At 47.1% G+C, this 19,400-nt stretch overlaps 1 protein-coding gene across 1 annotated transcript in view; it reads left to right on the top strand.

Annotated features, from left to right (window-relative positions):
- The window catches only part of LOC121874156 (mucin-19-like), a 71,691-nt gene extending 60,127 nt beyond the window's left edge, over positions 1-11,564 (top strand). Inside the window, exons 10-12 of the mRNA XM_042378128.1 lie at positions 6,169-6,282; positions 10,940-11,054; positions 11,165-11,564. Of these exons, the coding sequence (XP_042234062.1) occupies positions 6,169-6,282; positions 10,940-11,054; positions 11,165-11,564 (629 nt within the window). The remainder of the gene's footprint in view (positions 1-6,168; positions 6,283-10,939; positions 11,055-11,164) is intronic.
- Positions 11,565-19,400: the final 7,836 nt, after the last annotated feature.

Raw genomic sequence — 19,400 nt, forward strand, 5'->3', positions numbered from 1 at the left:
GTTATGAGTTATGAGTTAAGGTGGGGGTGGTGGGGTCGGGTGGGTGGTGATGGAGGATGTGCATTGCCCCAAGCAAGGAGGTATCAACCATCCCAGACGACCACACCCACCACCCTCACCTCTCCACCCCCCTACACCCACCACCCTCTCTTCTCCCCATCACGCTCTCAACCTGCCACCCCCACCATTCCTCCCCACACGCCTCTCTACTCCTCGCACGCTAACCACCCCACGTCTTCTCACGACACAGCTAATTGCCCCTCCACCCAACCACACCTCCACCCTACCATCCCTCCATCCTACCACACCTCCACCCTACCATCCCCCCCACTCCTCCACCCTACCACTCCTCCACCCTACCACCCCTCCACTCTACCACCACCCCACCCTACCACACCTCCACCTCCTTCTCCACACACTAGCCATCTGTCAGCTCTGCCTCGCCGCTTCACTAACGGGTTGGTCGTGATACTCTGTGTGTGTGTGTGTGTGTGTGTGTGTGTGTGTGTGGTAGAGTCACGTGGGATTCCCTATTTCAATTAGACTTTCAACCTCAAGCCTCTCGGGTTATTGTTTATCACGACACTGAAGATATCTTATGTTAGGAGAGTCTTAGTGTATTCTTGACGCCATTATAGATCACTATGTCGTATTTTTAAGTAAGGCAGATATATCCTTTCTCACTTCAGGGTTTAAGGGAAAGTTTATCGTAGAAACTTTTGAGAATCTGGTGTTTGTGTTGTTGTAGTGTCCAGGGGAAATACTTGTAGTTTCTCGTAATATCGTGATGGTAGAGTCTCGGGAGATTCTGACGCCATACTGGGGGAAAATTGATCGTATGAGCCTTTGAAAAAATCTGGTGAATGTGGTAGTGTGTGTTCCTCCGTCATGGTGAGGTGAACACTTAACCTCTGCTCCCCGGGGCGTCAAGTTTCTCCCCACCTGGTGTAAGGGGGAGCTGTAATCCCACCCACGGTGCTAATGGTGGTGGTAGTGGTGGTGGTGGTGGTTCTATAGTGATAATGGTGGTGATGGTGATGGTGATGGTGATATAGAAGGGAGGTCCATAGGGAGTGTTGAGTAAAAGATCATAATTAAGAGACTGTGAGCCAAAAACATACACAGGTACAGAATACAGGTACACTAATCATTCCCCTTCCCCCTCCCTATCCCCCCACTCCACCCTACCCCATCTCCCACCTTACCTTACCCTACCCCACCCTACCTTACCCTGCCCCACCCTACCTTACCCTACCCCAATCTCTACCTTTTACCCCTACCCCAATCTCTACCCCAATCTCTACCCCATCCCCCTAAGGCATCTCGTCTGAACACCATTGAACCATTGAAAGTTGAGAATCACATTGGTACCCCCCGAGACCTCCTATAATCTCGATAATAGTGTATAATCCGATTATTTATTCTTACTAGAGTATTGAGGGTAAGATCTGAATACCCGTAGCCCGATAATTAGTGAGATTGGCGACTCTTTGGTAGTTCGGGGAGATATCGTGTGTTTGAGTTATGGCTGATTCTTGTGTGCAAGGTTCAGGGCGTGTCTCTCTCTCTCTCTCTCTCTCTCTCTCTCTCTCTAACACAACAGGTAAGTGAGACAACAGGTGTAGTAGCTGCGGTCCCTTTTTTCTGCCATCCCCCTCAGGACCACCCAAGCTTAAATTCACCACCCCCTCTCTCTCTCTCTCCCTTCTCCTCCTCCTCCTCCTCCTCTCCACCCCTCCTCCTCTCCACCCCTCCACCCCCTCCCCCTCCACCTATGCCCCGAGGGTAAGAGGTGAGGAGGGGTGACTACTGTACGTCTCTTTGTGTTGGTATACTAATCTTATCAGCCACGCGCCAGTATCGAGCTGACACGCGCCCCCTGTTCAGTAGCTTCCCCGTATAGTGATGACAGAGTTTGTTTTGATAGATGCAGTAATGTAAAAAATTGGTTCAGGTAAAATGACCATACAGGTAGATCTACAGTGCAGCTTGGATATAAATAATGCAGGTAGGCCGTGGGAGTATACAGTTGTTTGTTTGCCGTGACAGTACAGGTAAACAACAATGGTAAACAATAAGGTAATAATGACCCAATAATAATAACACACACTAACATACACACACACACACACACACTAACACACACACACACACACACTACACACACACATAACACACACACACACACACACACACACACACACACACACACAACACACACTAACACACACACACACACAACACACACACACACACACACACACACACACACACACACACACACACACACACACACACACACACACACACACACACACACACACACACACACACACACACACACACACACACAGCTGGTGCTCTCTTATTAACACAACTCGACTTCCTCTCCCTAATGGCTGGGTTTTTGTGGTTAGTTTAATGGTACTAGTTCCTCCCTTCTTCCCTCCGTCCCTACCTCCCTCTCTTTTTCCTTCCATCCTTCCCTTCTTCACCCCTCCTTCCCTCCCCTCTCTCCGTCTCTTCCTCCCTGGCTATTCCCTACTCACTTCTTCCTTACCATTTTCTTCCTCCCTTCTTCTTTCTCTTCCTCTCCTTCCCTCCTTTTCTCCCTGGCTTTCTCCAACCCCTTCATTCTATCTTTCCCGTCTTTCTCCTTCTCTCACCTTCCTTCCCTGTTTCCTCCCATCCTTTCCTTCTTCTCCCCTTCTTTTCCTCTCCTCTTTAGCCTCCCTCCTCCAGGCCTTCCTCCACCCCTCCATCACCTCCACACTGCAATACACAGGGAGGGAGGGAGAGAGGCCGTCAGCCCTCCCTCACCAGATCAACAAGGTCCCTTCCCTTCCAAAATATAACCAGTATTACCACAACACGAATGAGTCTCTCTCTCTCTCTCTCTCTCTCTCTCTCTCTCTCCTCTCTCTCTCTCCTCTCTCTCTCTCTCTCTCTCTCTCTCTCTCTCTCTCTCTCTCCGGCGTAACACGTCAGTATGCAGGTCAACGCCGTATGCTAAGAATATTCACACCCTAATTGACGCGTTGAATCTGCGAAGTGATCATTGGTGACAGACAGACAGACAGGCAGACAGATTGATTATTCCCCAGCGTTGACAACCAAGGGCTCAGGGGTTGAAATTCCGTTTGTGTGTGTTTGTGGGTGATTTGGCGGTGTGGGGAGGGGGTTGAGGAGGGGAGTTGAGGGGAGGGTTGTGGGGGGATTATATGGGGAGGGAGTTGGGGGAGGAGGGTGTGGGGAGGTTGGGGAGGGTTGTGGGGATTATGGGGAGGGAGTTGAGGAGGGTTGTGGGGGAGTTATGGGGAGGGGAGTTGAGGGAGGAGTAATAGGAGGTTGTGGATTATGGGAGGAGTTGAGGGGGTTATGGGAGGAGGAGTAATGGGGAGGAGGTGGGAGAGGTCGACATGTTGACCCAAGGCAGCTGCAGTACTAAAACAACAAGCTCAGAAACTCTGATAGTCGTTCAGGTGCGTAATAGAAACTCTGAAAATACTAAATCATGCGTGTCAAAGCTTCCTCACCTCCCCCCTCTTCCATCTCATCCCTCCTCTCCCAACCTCCCACCCTTCACACCACACACACACACACACACACACACACACACACACACCTCCGTTGTACAGTAGTCACCAGGGAGTGTTTTAAAGAGACGCTGCCTGGCCACAAGACGAACAGCGGCCGAGTAATGTTCTCTAATATGAAAGACCCTACCACGCGGGCCCCACCAGTCCTAGTAGACCCCAGTTTAATTTTTGGGCCCCAATAGAATCTAATCAAACTCAAACTTGATCTGTAGGATTAGGGCCGTTAGGATTAGGATGCATTTAGGATTGAGGCGTTAATCAGAAGGTTGGTTTAGGATGATGTTCGGATTGGAGACAAGTAGACATCACCTTATATCCGCGATGACGACGACGACGAGAAAGAAAGACAGAAGACAGAAGAGAAAAAAACAGAAGAAGAAGACGGATAATAGAAAAGAGTATTTACCATAGATCCTCTCAAGATGTTTCTGCTCAGGTCGAGACGTGAGGATGGGCAGAGTGGGGGCAGGGAGGAGTGGAGGGGCAGGGAAGGGGAGGGGAGGCAGGGAGGTGGAGGGCAGAAGTGGAGGCAGGAGAGTGGAGGCAGGAGAAGTGGAGGGGAGGGCAGGAGGTGGAGGCAGGAGAAGTGGAGGCAGAGGGAGGCAGGAGGGGAGGGGGAAGTGGAGGGCAGGAGGGGAGGCAGGGAGTGGAGGCAGGGAGGTGGAGGCAGGAGGAGTGGAGGCAGGAGGAAGTGGAGGGCAGGGGAGGGTGGAGGGGCAGGGGAGGGAAGTGGAGGGCAGGGGGAGGGGAGGGAGGTGGAGGGGCAGGAGGTGGAGGGGCAGAGGGAGGCAGGAGGTGGGGGCAGGAGGTGGAGGCAGGAGGAGGTGGAGGCAGAAGTGGAGGCAGGAGAGTGGAGGCAGGGGGAGGTGGAGGCAGGGAGGAGCAGGAGGAGTGGAGGGGCAGGGAGAGTGGGAGGGCAGGAGAGTGGAGGCAGGGGAGGAAGTGGAGGGTCCGCAACCCCCTACATATTCTTCCCATTACAATTACAGAATCTAACAACGATGACGAAAGAATTTATCATAAGCTGCGTTAGTGAGGATGGCGGCAGATTGTGGGCCTGGGAGATGGAGTGAGGTGAGTGAGCCTGTGGGTGTGGGAAAAGAATACCTCAGTTAATCAGTCAGTAAACCAGTCAGTCAGTCACAGAAGGCGTTCATAGAGCTAACTAACGCAGCTAAGGTCTCCCGAGGACCTGAGCAACTCTAACGACCAGACCAATATTAGCTAAATCATCTCTCTCTCTCTCTCTCTCTCTCTCTCTCTCTCTCCCCTCTCTCTCTCTCCCCCCCTCTTGTGCACGACGGACCACAGGAATAGATTAACCACACACGTGATACATTTAAATATATATTGCTGATGTACACATGCATACTGTGTGTGTGTGTGTGTGTGTGTGGTCTCATGTTTTATTTATCTTATTTGTTGTTATTTAGGGTTTTTGTGAAGGGTTAAGGCTGTTTTGGAGGTCTGTTGCTAATACACACACACACACACACCCACACACACACACACACACACACACACACACACACACACACACACACACACACACACACACACACACACACACACTGACCGACTCGTGTGTATTAAGGACATAACACACCTGACCTTGCCTGACCCTGCCTCGTAACACAGTAAGTTAGTTAATGACCCTACCTGTGTCTGCCATCACTGACCCCGCAGGAGGGAAGCTGCCCTGCCTGACGTACGACTAACATCCAGCACCACGACGCAGTTCAAGGTACGATACTTTCTCAGTCTGTTTCATCCCTGTCTTTCCTAACTGACTAACTGAGAGAAGACTTTCTACAGCACCAAAAATTCTCAAAAATTCGTATGAGAAATATTATTTTTTTTATCTCGTGGGGAATGTAGGCTCGTATTTAAAAGTATTCTATGAGCTATGGCCTCAGAAAATGGCGGCAAAACAGCACTGAGACTCTTACCTTTATTTTTGGTGTGGTTGATTCGTCACCCCGACTCACACCTCTTGACTTGACTAATGGATGTTTACCGCGTGTAAGGGATGAATAAAACCGTGTTGAACTTTACTATCCCCATATTTTGCGTTATATAGTTTTGCTTTCATTATAACCAATAGTAATAGTTTGTTTGGGAAAATCTTAAAGAAACAGTTGGTATTTTCGACGACTTGAATGCTTCTGAAATAATTGTAGTTCGGGTTTGCTTCGGGCGTCTTTCTGTAACAGGGCTGCCAACATGACCATACCCAGGTGGTTGGTACGACTGATGGATCATTCTCAACACGTGTTTTATAGTTTTTTCGAAATGTACAGTACACTTATGTTTCTCAGGTGATTACTACTGATTATTATAAGAAAGATAGATTTTATCCGTGAGAAGTATCAGTGATTTGGTATAAATGTGTTGAGCGTGTTTGGTTTCATATTAATAAGTAATAGACTGAATGGGAAGCCAAAGTCACAGTCAACATAGGAGGTGTTCGACTTGCCCTACATGTAAACATGGAAGGTACGGCAAGTGCTGGTGTGTGTCAAGGGGAAGTTTCAGCACATTATTAGTAACAAGAGTCGTGACATTACAGCCGTGTGGGAGAAAACTAAGGCGAGAATTGACATAGGAGCTGAAATCGCATATTACCCAAGGACCAAACAACATCACATTAACTGGAATGATCGTGGGAATGACTCCAGGAAAGGTGAGTTTATTAATTTCTGTTTATTTCATTTAGGTTAATACATTGTGTAATTTATATAAGAACTTTGACACCTAAACAACATTACTATTGGTGAACAACTATTAATGGCTGCAGGTGTAAATCCGTGACGTTATTGTTATTGTGTATGTCAGGCTGTCGCGAGTGATCTGCGTGTAGTGATGATTGTGTTTGCTGTTTAATTTTGTTTACGTCTAGTTTGTGAAGTTCCGAAAGTAAACTAAACAAAATACCTCTCCTCTTCCCGTTGTAAACCCAAACGTGAATAGGGAAGTCTAGTCATTTCTGATGGGTCAATTACCACTATATACTGAGCGGTAGTCAACAGTGGTGGTTCATATACTAATTAACCCTTAATCACCCAATTAAACTTAACGTGTGGGTCACTTCACGGAGTATTAGATGTGATGAGGGTTTTTTTTCCTGGTGTAGTTGAAGTACAAGTAGTTGGGTTGTTTGAGGTAGTTAATGGAGTGTTTGTTTTGTCGTTAAGAAGGTTGGATGCCCATTAGAAGGAGTAGGACCCATTGATTTAGACCCTTATATTTGGGGCCCATTTCACCTCTCATCTATTAGGATCACCTCACATCCATTAGAACTGAAGCCCAATTTACTGTTACTCTGTACAACTTGGACCCATTTCACCTGTCACCCATTACAGCATTTCACTTGTCACCCATTATATCTTTATTCCCCTTTTCACCCTTTCTTCCCATCTATCACCCCTGCGTCATCCCTTCCATCATTCGCTCTTTCTCTCCGTCTTGGCTTTCTTTTCGACCGTTTTATTGCCATCTTTCCCCTGCCATTTACCTCTTCTCCCCATTAATATTCCTCCCCGCCCCCTTCTCTCTCTCTCTCTCTCTCTCGTTTTATCCTCTTCTTTCCCTCCATTATTCTTTTTTTTTACCTCCTATCTCCCTTTCCTCCCTTCTTCCTTTGCTCCTCCCTCTCTTCCTTCCTCCTTCCCTCCTCCTCCCTTTGCTCCTCCTCTCTTCCTTCCTCCTTCCCTCCCTCCTCCCTTTGCTCCTCCTCTCTTCCTTCTCTTCCCTCCCTCCTCTATTTCATCCTCCTCTATCTCCCTCCCCCTCCTTCAACTGGCTCTCTCCCTCCTCCTCCCTCCCTCCTCATCCTCCACCCATCCATCTTTCTCTCCTTCACCTCTCTGGCCTCCCCACCCTTACCCCTCCTTCCCTCTCTCTTCCCGTCTCCTTCCTACGTCCGCCCCATTAACAATATTCACCCTTCACCCCCTCCCTCCTCACAGCCTCCTGTGAAGGGAAAAAAATTGTATAGTTTCAATAATGTCTCCTTTCGTTCCCTGTTTCCGGTGGGCGTTGTCAAAGCGTTTGTCAGAGGCAATACCTTCCCTCTCTGCTATAGTCTCTGTCATATTTGGTCGCCATCTTTGTGTCAGTTTGTCCGTTCCTTTGTCTGTGTGTATGTCTGTTTTTGTTGTTTGTTTAAACTTCGTCCCCTTCTTGACTATCTTCTTCTTCCCGCTTTCTCCCCTTTTCCCTCTTTCTCCTCCTTCCGCCTCCTCTTCCTCTTCCACCTCCTCGTAGTCTTCCTCTTCCTCCTTTTCCCCCCCCTCCCTCACCTCCACCTCCCATCTTTATCGTCCTTTCTCCTCTCTTCTGCACCTTCTCTCTCCTTTTCTCACCTCCCCTTACACTTCCTCCACTCACCTCCATTTCCCCCCCCTCCCCAACCATCTCGCCACCATCTCCCCTCACCTCCCCTCCTCACCCAAGCTTTGGTGAATCGTCTCAACCCTTACTACCTTCTCTAGTCATCATCATCCCTCTACGCGTGCCTCCCTCATTATCCACTCTCTTCTTCCCTCCTCTCCCCCTCCTCTCCCCCTCTCTCCCCTCCCCGGCGCGCGTGCTCCTCTGAGGCTGTCTTCCCAGAACACCCCTCAGTCCTCCCCCCACCCTCCCTTACTCTCCCCGGGCCAAAGTTTTTGAGCCATCTTCCCAGGCCACCTACCCTCCACTTCCCTCCCTACCTCCCCTACCCTCCACATCTATCTACCCTCCACTTCCCTCCCCTACCTTGCCTCCATCATCCCCCACCACATCCCTCTCCCCTACCCTCCACTTCCCTCCCCCCTCCCACTTTCCCCTCCCTACCCTCCTTCCCTCCCCCTACCCTTCACTTCCTCCCTTACCCTCACCTACAGGGTACCCACCCCTACCCTCCTCCCTTCCCCTCCTTCATCTCCTTTCCAGGGATGTCTTCTCTCTATCTTCCCCATAATTCTCTTTTCCCCTGCCCTCCTTCCCCTTCTCTCCCTCTTCTCTCCTCTACATTCCTTCCTTTCACCCCTCCTCTCCCCCCTCCCAATGGCTCTTCCTTCACCCCCCTCCTTCTCCCCTCACCCCCCCCCTGGCTCTCCCCTCACCCCACCTGGCTCTCCCTCACCCCCGCCTGCTCTCCTCACCCCACGCCTGGCTCTCCCTCACCCCTCCTGACTTCCCTCCTTCCCCCTTACGCCTTAAATCCCAGTTCCCCAGGTCTTTAAAATGACGCCACCTCCCCATTATCACGGACTCTCTCTCTCTCTCTCTCTCTCTCTCTTCTCTCTCTCTCTCCTCTCTCTCTCTCTCTCTCTCTCTCCTCTCTCTCTCTCTCTCTCTCTCTCTTTCTCTCTTTTCATTCTCACCTAATTTTCATTTACTGTCTCCTCCTCCCCTCTCCCTCTCTCTCCCCTCTCCCCTCTCTCCCCACTCTCCCCTCTCTCCCTCCTGCTCACCCCTTACTCTCCCTCTCTCTCTCCCCCCCTCTCCCTCTCCCCCACTCTCCCTCTCCCCCCACTCTCCTCTCCCCCCTCCCTCCTCTCCCCTCACTGTCACCCTTACTCTCCCTCTCTCCCCCACTCTCCCTCCTCTCCTCACTGTCACCCTTACTCTCCCTCTCTCCCCACTCTCCCTCTCTCTCCCCCACTCTCCCTCTCTCTCCCTCACATCACCTTACTCTCCCTCTCTCCCCCCCCACTCTCCTCTCTCTCCTCCTGTCACCCTTACTCTCCCCTCTCTCCCCCCACTCTCCCTCCTCTCCCCTCACTGTCACCTTACTCTCCCTCTCCCCCCACTCTCCCTCACCCCTCCCTCACTGTCACCCTTACTCCTCTCTCCCCCTCTCCCTCTCTCTCCTCACTGTCACCCTTACTCTCCCTCTCTCTCTCTCTCTCCCTCACTCTACCCCCTCTCCCCCCTCTCCCCTCTCTCCCCTCACTGTCACCCCTACTCTCCCCTCTCTCTCTCTCCTCCCTCACTCCCCACTCTCCCCTCTCCCCTCTCCCCTCACACCACAAACATCCCTCCTGCACTTCCCTCGCCTGTACTTTCTCCCCAACATAATACCCTCTTGTTTGCCCCACTACTAGAAATTTCCCTTCCTCTTACGTCCCTTCCTGTGGTATTATCATTGGTACTTGTTATTCTCTCATTCTCCCCTCTTCCCCCAATTTTTTCTTCATTTCCTGTGTATTCTTTCTCTCTCTCTCTCTCTCTCTCTCTACAGTTTGTTGGGTCTTTAAACTTCACATATTCTCTTCTTCCTCCTCCTCCTCCTCCTCCTCCTCCTCCTCCCTCCTCCTCCTCTCCCTCCTCCTCCCTCCTCCCTCCTCCTCCTCCTCCTCCTCCTCCTCCTCCTCCCTCCTCCTCCTCCTCCTCGTCCTCCTCCTCCTCCTCCCTCCTCTCCTCCCTCCTCCTCCTCCTCCTCCCCTCCTCCTCCTCCTCCTCCTCCCTCTTCCTCCTTCATCCCCTATTTTTTACAATTATTCCTTCACTACACTTCACCTCACCCTCCTCCCTCATCTCTTCGTTCTTCCTATTCTCCCTCCCCTCCTCCCTCTCCCCCTCCCTCTCCCTCCCTCCCTCTCCCTCCCCTCCCTCTCTCCCCTCCTCCCTCTCCCCTCTCTCCCTCTCCCTCTCCCTCCCTCCTCCCTCTCCTCCTCCTCTCCCTCCTCCCCTCCCTCTCCCTCCCTCCCCTCTCCTCCCCACTTATCTTTCTCCTTCCTATTCCTCCACACTCTCCCCAATCTCCCCTTACTCTATCTCCACCCTCTCCTCACCTCCCCCCTCCCCTACTCTCCTCTTTCCCCACCTTCTTCCCCTCTCTCTCCCTTTCCCCACCCTTTCTCCCCTCTCTCTCCTCTTTCCCCCCTTTCTCTCCCCTCACACCACTCTCCCTCTCTCCCCTCGCACCCTCTCCCTACTCTCCCTCATACCTCAGCACAAACTCGTTATACCTCCTCCTCGGACCTCACACTTCCCCTCTCTGGAGGCCAGGCTTTCTTCACTGCCATTGTTGCTCGTTGGAAGTTATGAGAGACAGAGAAGAGGCAGAAGGGGTTGTGTAGGAATTTGCAGGTAATTCATATAAATAAAATAAATCACACACACACAGGAAGTCAGTAAAGATATCAAGGTCTAAATATATATATACTGTGTGTGTGTGTGTGTGTGTGTGTGTGTGTGTGTGTGTGTGTGTGTGTGTGTGTGTGTGTGTGTGTGTGTGTGTGTGTGTGTGTGTGTGAACTACCACTAATTCCCTCACTTCTAGAGTTACACAGCCAGTCCTCTCCTCCCTCGTGTGTCATTTGGTGTAATTCACTCCTCTGTTTGGTCAGTCCTCAGTTACCCAGTTGGGGTCTGGTCAGTCCTCAGTTACCACAGTTGGGGTCTGGTCGTCCTCAGTTACCGATTGGGGTCTGGTCAGTCCTCAGTTACCACAGTTGGGGTCTGGTCAGTCCTCAGTTACCACATTGGGATCTGGTCAGTCCTCCAGTTACCCGGTTGGGGTCTGGTCAGTCTCAGTTACCGCAGTTGGGATCTGGTCAGTCTCATTACCACAGTTGGGGTCTGGTCAGTCCTCAGTTGCAGTTGGTCTGGTCAGTCTCAGTTACCGGTGGATCTGGTCGGTCCTCAGTTACCTGGTGGGATCTTCAGCCTCAGTTACCGCAGTTGGTCTGGTCAGTCCTCAGTTACCGCAGTTGGGATCTGGTCAGTCCTAGTTACACGCAGTTGGATCTGGTCAGCCCTCAGTTACCGCAGTTGGGGTCTGGTCAGCCCTCAGTTACCGCAGTTGGGGTCTGGTCGTCCTCGAACCGCAGTTGGGATCTGGTCAGTCCTCAGTTACCACAGTTGGGGTCTGGTCAGTTCTCAGTTACTGCAGTTGGGGTCTGGTCAGTCCTCAGTTACCAGTTGGGATCTGGTCAGTCCTCCAGTACCGCAGTTGGGATCGTGTGGGGATAATTATCATTGTGTTTCTCATTCCGTTTGGTATTTTTGGCGAAGGTGGAAGTACAGAGAGAGAAATTGGAAAAAAGATAGAAAGGCGTACGGAAGGAGAAGGTGAAGAAGGAGGAGAAAGAAGAGAGAGAAGAAGAATAAAAAAGGCGTAGTAGGAGGAAAACAATGGATCATGTGACGATGATGGTGAGATGGGGAGAAATAATGGGAGAGGTGGGAGGGCAGTAGGAGGATAATGGGTAGGATGGAGTGATAATGGGAGGAGTTAATGGGAGATGGGAGGGTGATATTAGGAGGTAATTGAGAAGGTAATGGGATGGGGTGAATGAGTGGAAATGGGGATGCGATGATGGAGAAATGGGAGAATAATGGATTGTGGGGAGAAATGGTAAGGATGGTAAGATGGGAGAAAATGACTAGAACAATGGAGATAGAAGACGAGTATGGTGGGGAAGTTACAGCCTTACCTCCCTATTTCCTTCCCTAACCAACTTGCTTCATCTCCCCCCTCCCCTTTTACCCCACAGCTCCCTCCGTACCTCTCTTCCTCCTCCCCCACCCCTCCTTTCTCTCCCTCCCTTTCCCCTCCCTTCCCCTTCCCCTCTCCCCCTTACCTTCCTTCTACTTCACTCTCCCTACTATGATTGGTACACACACACACACACACACACACACACACACACACACACACACACACACACACACACACACATATTGGGCTTCTACGCCTTTGAAATTCGGTTCATTTATAAATTCTTGGCAGCCATGACCAGTTATCACCAGTTATCATAAGTTAAACCAATTCAACTCATCAGTTATCATTCTCCAAAGTTCTTGATTCATAAGTTATCAAGTTGTATCAAGTTATCATCATTATCTCCAGTTATCATAGTTATCACCAGTTATAAAGTTATATGGTTAACTCATAAGTTATCACCAGTTATCAATTATCTCCAGTTATCTCAGTTATCATTACTTCCAGTTATCACCAGTTATCAATCAGTTATCACCGGTTATCTTTAAATTATCTGAGTCTCATCGTTATCAATTACAGTTATATCAAGTTATAAAAAGTATCACCAGTTATCATGTTATCATAGTTATCACCAGTTATAACAAGTTATCACCAGTTATCAGCAGTTATCACCAGTTATAATAAGTTATCACCAGTTATCAATTATCTCAATTCACCGGTTATAAGTTATCACCAGTTATCATAAGTTATCACCAGTTATCATAAGTTATCCCAGTTATCATAAGTTATTACCCAGTACCAGTTATCATACCAATTATCACCAGTTATCATAAGTTATACCAGTTATCTCAGTTATCACCAGTTATCATAAGTTATCACCAGTTATCATAAGTTACAATTATCACCAGTTATAATAAGTATCTCAGTTATACTATTATCACAAGTCTATCAGTTATCATAAGTTATCACCAGTTATCATAGTTATCTCCCAGTTATATAATAAGTTTACAATATCACCAGTTATCATAAGTTATCTTATTTAAGTTATCACCAGTTATCACCAGTTACATGTGATTATAAGTTATCATAAATTATCACCAGTTATCATATTATCCTCAGGTTATCATAAGTTATCACCAGTTATCATAAGTTATCACCAGTTATCACCAGTTATCATAAGTTATCACCAGTTATAATAAGTTATTACCAATTATCACCAGTTATCATAAGTTTTCACCGGTTATCATAAGTTATCACCAGTTATCATAAGTTATCACCAGTTATCATAAGTTATCACCAGTTATCATAAATTATCACCAGTTATCAATTATCTCCAGTTATCACCAGTTATCATAAGTTATCACCAGTTATCATAAGTTACCACCAGTTATCATAAGTTACCACCAGTTATCATAAGTTATCACCAGTCATCACCAGTTATCATAAGTTATCACCAGTTATAATAAGTTATCACTAGTTATCATATGTTATCACCTGGGACCTGGATGAATGGCTAGCCAGTGCAGTTGACCAGTTGTCCGGGATCCTGGGCTACTCCTTTACACCGGGTCATACAACACTTTAACTCAGGTGTGGTTGTTGTGTTGGCGACAGCTTCTACACCTTATACAAATTCACGCCTAAGTGGCTCTAAGGCCAGCCATCATTCAAACACGAGGGCAACCATTGCTACTGGTTGTTATGGCAATAGCATGGTATGTATGTATGTATGGCATGTAATGTAAGCATGTGTAGCATGTATGTAGCGTTGACACACGCGTAGGCAGCGGGGTGGAAAGTTCAGACAACAACACACAACACTATTGCGTAAAGACAATTAGATTGGGACATTGGTGGTCAGGTCAGCAGCACTACCAGCATTGTGGCACTCCAACCTGTGGCCTCCTAGTATTGTGGCACTCCCAGCCTTCCTGTGGCACTCCCAGCCTTACTGTGGCATTCCCAGCCTTGTGGCACTCCTAGTATTATGGCACTCCTAGCCTTATTGGCACTTTCCTAATGTGTGAACTCAGCCTTGCACTCTAGCCTTATTGTGGCACTCTGTGTGTGGCACTCCCAGCCTTACTGTGGCACTCCTAGCATATTGTGGCACTCCCAGCCTTATTGTGCTCTCCCAGCCTGTGCACTCCCAGCCTTGTGGCACTCCTAGCCTTATTGTGGCACTCCTAACCTGTGGCACTCCCTGCCTGTGGCACTCCCAGCCTTATTGGCACTCCATGCCTGGCACTCCCAGCCTGTGGCACTCCCAGCCTTACTGTGGCACTCCCAGCCTGTGGCACTCCAGACTGTGGCATAAATTGACATCTGCCAAACTTACTGACGCCCTACAGACAGCTAACAGACACATGAAACCCACACAGACAGCTAACAGATTTGAGACCCACCACAGACAGTTAACAGTTAGTTGAGGTGTGTGTGAGGCGAGGTCGTCCTGCTCACAGACTGGCCGCCACAGACAGAGTTGGTTTGTCAATAACACTAATTACGGAGACTATAACTTGGCCCAGGCAGGCACCCAGCTAGCCTCTCCTCCCCAGTATGTCCGAGCTGGGGAGATAACACACTGTGCTGGGGAGATAACACAGTACTGGGGGCAGAATAACAGTACTGGGGGGAGATAACACTGAGAGAGAATAACACGGTGCAGGGGCTGGAGGTACTGAGGCTGGAATAACACGGTACTGGGGCTGGGAGATAACACGGTACTGGGGGCTGGGAGATAACACGAGTGCTGGGGGCTGGGGAATAACACGGTGCTGGGGCTGGGGAGACCAACAGTGTACTGAGAGCCGAGAGACTTGCAGTACTGAGGCTGGGGAATGGCAGTGCTGGGAGGCTGGGGAGACAGTACTGGGGCTGGGAGTAACTTACGGTACTGGGGCTGGGAGTAACACACGTACTGAGGTGAGGATTAACAGTACTGGGGGCTGGGAATAACAGTACTGGGGGCTGGGAGACTCTGCGGTGCTGGGAGATAACAGTACTGTGGGCTGGGGAGATAACTTGTGCTGGGGGCTGGAGATAACACGGTGCTGGGGAGCTGGGGAGCTATGACGGTACTGGGGGCTGGGAGATAACACGGTACTGGGGGCTGGGGAGATAACACGGTACTGGGGGCTGGGGGAGATAACACGTACTGGGGGCTGGGGAGATAACACGGTACTGGGGGCTGGGGAATATTAACACGGTACTGGGGCTGGGGAGATAACACACGGTACTGGGGCTGGGGACGGTACTAGGGGGCTGGGGAATAGCAGTACTGGGGCTGGGGAGATAACACGGTACTGGGGAGCTGGGAATAACACAGTACTGGGGCTGGGGAGATAACACAGTACTGGGGTGGCTGGAATAACAGTACTGGGGTGGCTGGGGAATAACACGGTACTGGGGTGGCTGGGAGATAACACAGTACTGGGGAGCTGGGAGATCTTGCAGTACTGGGGCTGGGAGATAACACGGTACTGGGGCTGGGGAGATAACAGTACTGGGGGCTGGAGATAACACGGTACTGGGGAGATAACACGGTACTGGGGAGCTGGGAATAATAACATTACTGGGGCTGGGGAGATAACACGTACTGTGGGGCTGGGGAGATAACAGTACTGAGGAGTTGGGAGATAACACGGTACTGGGAGATAACGACGCTGGGGCTGGGAGATAACACGGTACTGGGGGCTGGGGAGATACACGGTACTGGGGGCTGGGAGATAACAGACACTCCCATGAACAAAATCAGTAGCAATATTATCTTTTTGGGTAAATATAAAAAGAAAAAAAAATCATTGATGGTTTATGGAAAAATAAAAATAAATAAAATAAAAAATATAATAAATAATAAAACAATTTGATAAATAAATATATTATACATTCATCTTTTTTTTTCCTCAGTTTAAAAAAAAATATATAGATATTTGTTTTAGTGATATGAATATATATATATATTTTTATTTTAAGCCTGTCAAAATTATATACTATGGAAAGGTATTTTTGGGTATATATATTTTGGAGGAGGTTAGGGATAGGAAGGAGAGGGTTAGGGATAGGAAGACGGGTAGGGAATTGAAGTAGTAAATAACCTCCAACTTTAATTAGTCTTAAGATGCATTTATATGTCGTTTACCATTTCTCATAATTATTTCTCATCTCGGGTATTATAGCCAGTACTATCGATTATAGCCAGTGATATTAGTATAATAACAATGCAAATTAGAGCCAATATTAATCTATCTACCAATTATAGCCAAAATATAGCCAATGTTATAGCCAATACTACTAATTATATGAAGTCATAATATTATAATAACAGGCAAGTATAATAACAATAGTTACTGGTAGATTATAAATATTTACTTCATTTCTAGCATTTCAAGGCAGCGAGGCCAATATTATGTCGAGGCCAAAAATCAGATGAAGATAGGTGAAATTTCACGGTGAACAATTTAATAGGCAAATGAGATGTGACTAGAAGCCAATTTCAGGAGGATACTCTCGCTCTGTCTCTCCTTTTATGAAACTTGTACTATAAGCTAACTGGTATGGTAGAGGCAAGAATTTTGTTAGCGTGTGAATGTAATGATGATGGTGATGATAATAATATATATGTGTATTGATATTTTCCGGACGCTAGATTTATTACACAGAGAAGGAGAGAGAGAGAGCAGCAGATGAAAAATAACAGGAAATCGAAGTGTTGGCAGTTTCCTCCCAGGACGAGCAGATTCCCCATTTTAAATTTAGCTGTAAATCTGGTTTCTTTTCCCGGTGTAGACATCATTTTACCTAATAGACCTGAGTCTTTCTTTGCTGACTACATGAAACTCTCTCTGTATTCTGATCTTTGTTGGATTGTATTATATGACTGTACCTGTCTGAACCTGTGTTACTAATCCACGGCTTTATTGTAAGTCTCTCTGATTAGAATCGTGTCACTGTAATTTTCACACTATCTTTCTCTGTATCCATATTATGTTTTTAGTCTGAGATTTTTTATTTTGTTCTCTATTTTTTTTGTTAAGTCTAGTCGTCGTTATTGTATACATTGTTGTATTTCTGTTAATGTATGTATTTTCTCGTTGCTGTATTCATTTAATAATTATTTACTGTATTTCCTGTATTATTGTTATTGTATTATCCATGTATTATTAACATCATTTATCATTGTTTCATAATCTTCTTCTTCTTCTTCTTCCTTCTTCTTCTTCTTCTTCTTCTTCTTCTTCTTCTTTTCTTCTCATTTCATTAAGATCATTAACTACCACCATTGCATACTCGTCTATATCTGTCTGTCTGTCTGTCTGTCTGTCCCTTATACATTCCCAGTTTTAGAGAGAAGCTGAAAATTGGTAGGGAGGTCTGCGGGTGCGTAGGGATGGTCCATTGGTCCTTCCATCGAAATGAAACAGGAGTAAATCACATATAGTTTATTTTTGTTTTTTTTTTTGTTTTAACCCTACATAGAATTTAAATTTATTTTATTTTATTTTATTTTACTTTTATTTTATTTATTTTATTTTTTAAGTATCTAAAATAGTATTAGCAGAAAAATGGGTCAACTAAGTTGGTTTCATTTAATCCCAGCTGCTCGTTCACAATAATATCTCGTTCAGCACCATTATATTTCGTTCACTGTAATAATAATGTTTAATTCGGCATCATAATATTTCGTTCCGTTTCATAATGTTTCGTTTAGTATCATAATGTTTCGTTCAGTATCATAATGTTTCGTTCAGTATCATAATCTTTCGTTCGGCGTAATGTTTTCGTTCGGCGTCACTATGTTTCGTTCAATATCATAATAGTTTCGTTCACTGTCACAATATTTCATTGGCATCATAATAGCTCATTAAGTCAACAGCCAAATGAAGGAGAAGTTTACCCACGCTGATGAACACTGAGACTTTGGTAGTTAATTAAGATAAGTAAATATTATTGCTCTAAAAAGTCAAAGATGAAGCTATAAGGAATGGAGCAGAAATACATCTTCACTACAACGAATATCATCTTCACTACACCAGTCCAGGTACATCTTCACTACTACCACTATTAGGTGCTCCCTCCTCCCTCACACCTCCCTCCCCTCACCTCCCTCCCCCTCCCTCCCTCCTCCCTCCCTCCCCCCTGCCTCCCCCCACACCTCCCTCCCCTCCCCCCCCCCCGACTGGTGTTGACGGCTGGACATCTCCATCACAGTTTCAGTATCAGACCAAGACTCTCACTCTCTCCCTCCACAATATACAAATTCTCTCACTCGGTCCGGGTCATTTTGGGTCACCGTTCAGTCTCAGTCGGGTCATTTGAAGTCACCGTTCAGTCTCAGTCCCGGGTCATTTTAGGGTCACCGTTCAGTGTCCGGAGTCTGCAGGCATGCCGTTTCAGTCTCTCTGTGACCCTGACATCAGTGAGTAGTGCTGCCTCGCAATTATCGCCCTGTTGTGTCTTTTTAAAGTATACTGGGTCGTTTATAGCATTATTATCGCCTGAGTAACTGAGTTGTTCCTTATCAATCCAAATCCTGGCATAGTCCGGCAATGTTTCCTCTCAAAACCGGATAAATATGTTTGTAAGTTCGGATATTACGGTTTAGGTCAAGGTAGTGATTCGGATTTCGGGTTGTTATTCTAGATGTTTTGTTTATTGTTTCCAGTTCGTAGTTCGTTGTAGGAAGGTGCGGTATGGCGAGGATTGAAGTGTGAGAGGAGGTGTGAGGGTTGAATGTGCGTGAGGAGGGTGAGAATGAGGAGGAGACATTTACCAGAGGGTTGGGTGAGGCAGATTCAGCCATGATGGAAATGATGGAGGACGAGGAGGAGGTATAGAGGCAGGAGGAGAAGAAAAAGAGGAATAAAAGGGGAAAAGAAGAAGAAGGAGCAGGAAATAAGGAGAAAGACAGAAGACAAAGAAAGATAGGAGAACAGAGGAGAAGAAAAAAAAAAAAACACACACACACACACACACACACACACACACAAAAAAAACAACAAAAAAAAAAAACAAAAAAAAAAAAACACAAACAAAAAAAAAAAAAAAACCAAAGAGAAAGGAGGAGGAAAGGAGAAGCGAGAGTAGAAATGGGGAGGAAATAAAAAGAGAAAGATCAAGGAAGGAAACTCAAGAGAGAAAGAGAAGAAGATGAAACGGACAAAACAAAAAAAAAATGAAGTAGAGGAAGCAAAATAGATAAAAAAAAAAAAACAAAAAAAAAAAACAAAAAAGCATAGAAAGTAGACAAACACACAGGGAAGAAATAAAGAGACAGAAGCACCAATAATTTGAGATTAAGGAGCCAAAATTTGAAAAATGGAATAAAAATTTTCCAAAAAAACAAAAAAATATAAAAGTATAAA

The sequence above is a fragment of the Homarus americanus genome, unplaced genomic scaffold (assembly GCF_018991925.1).
Source record: "Homarus americanus isolate GMGI-L3 unplaced genomic scaffold, GMGI_Hamer_2.0 scaffold49667, whole genome shotgun sequence".
Classification (NCBI taxonomy): Eukaryota; Metazoa; Arthropoda; class Malacostraca; order Decapoda; family Nephropidae; genus Homarus; species Homarus americanus.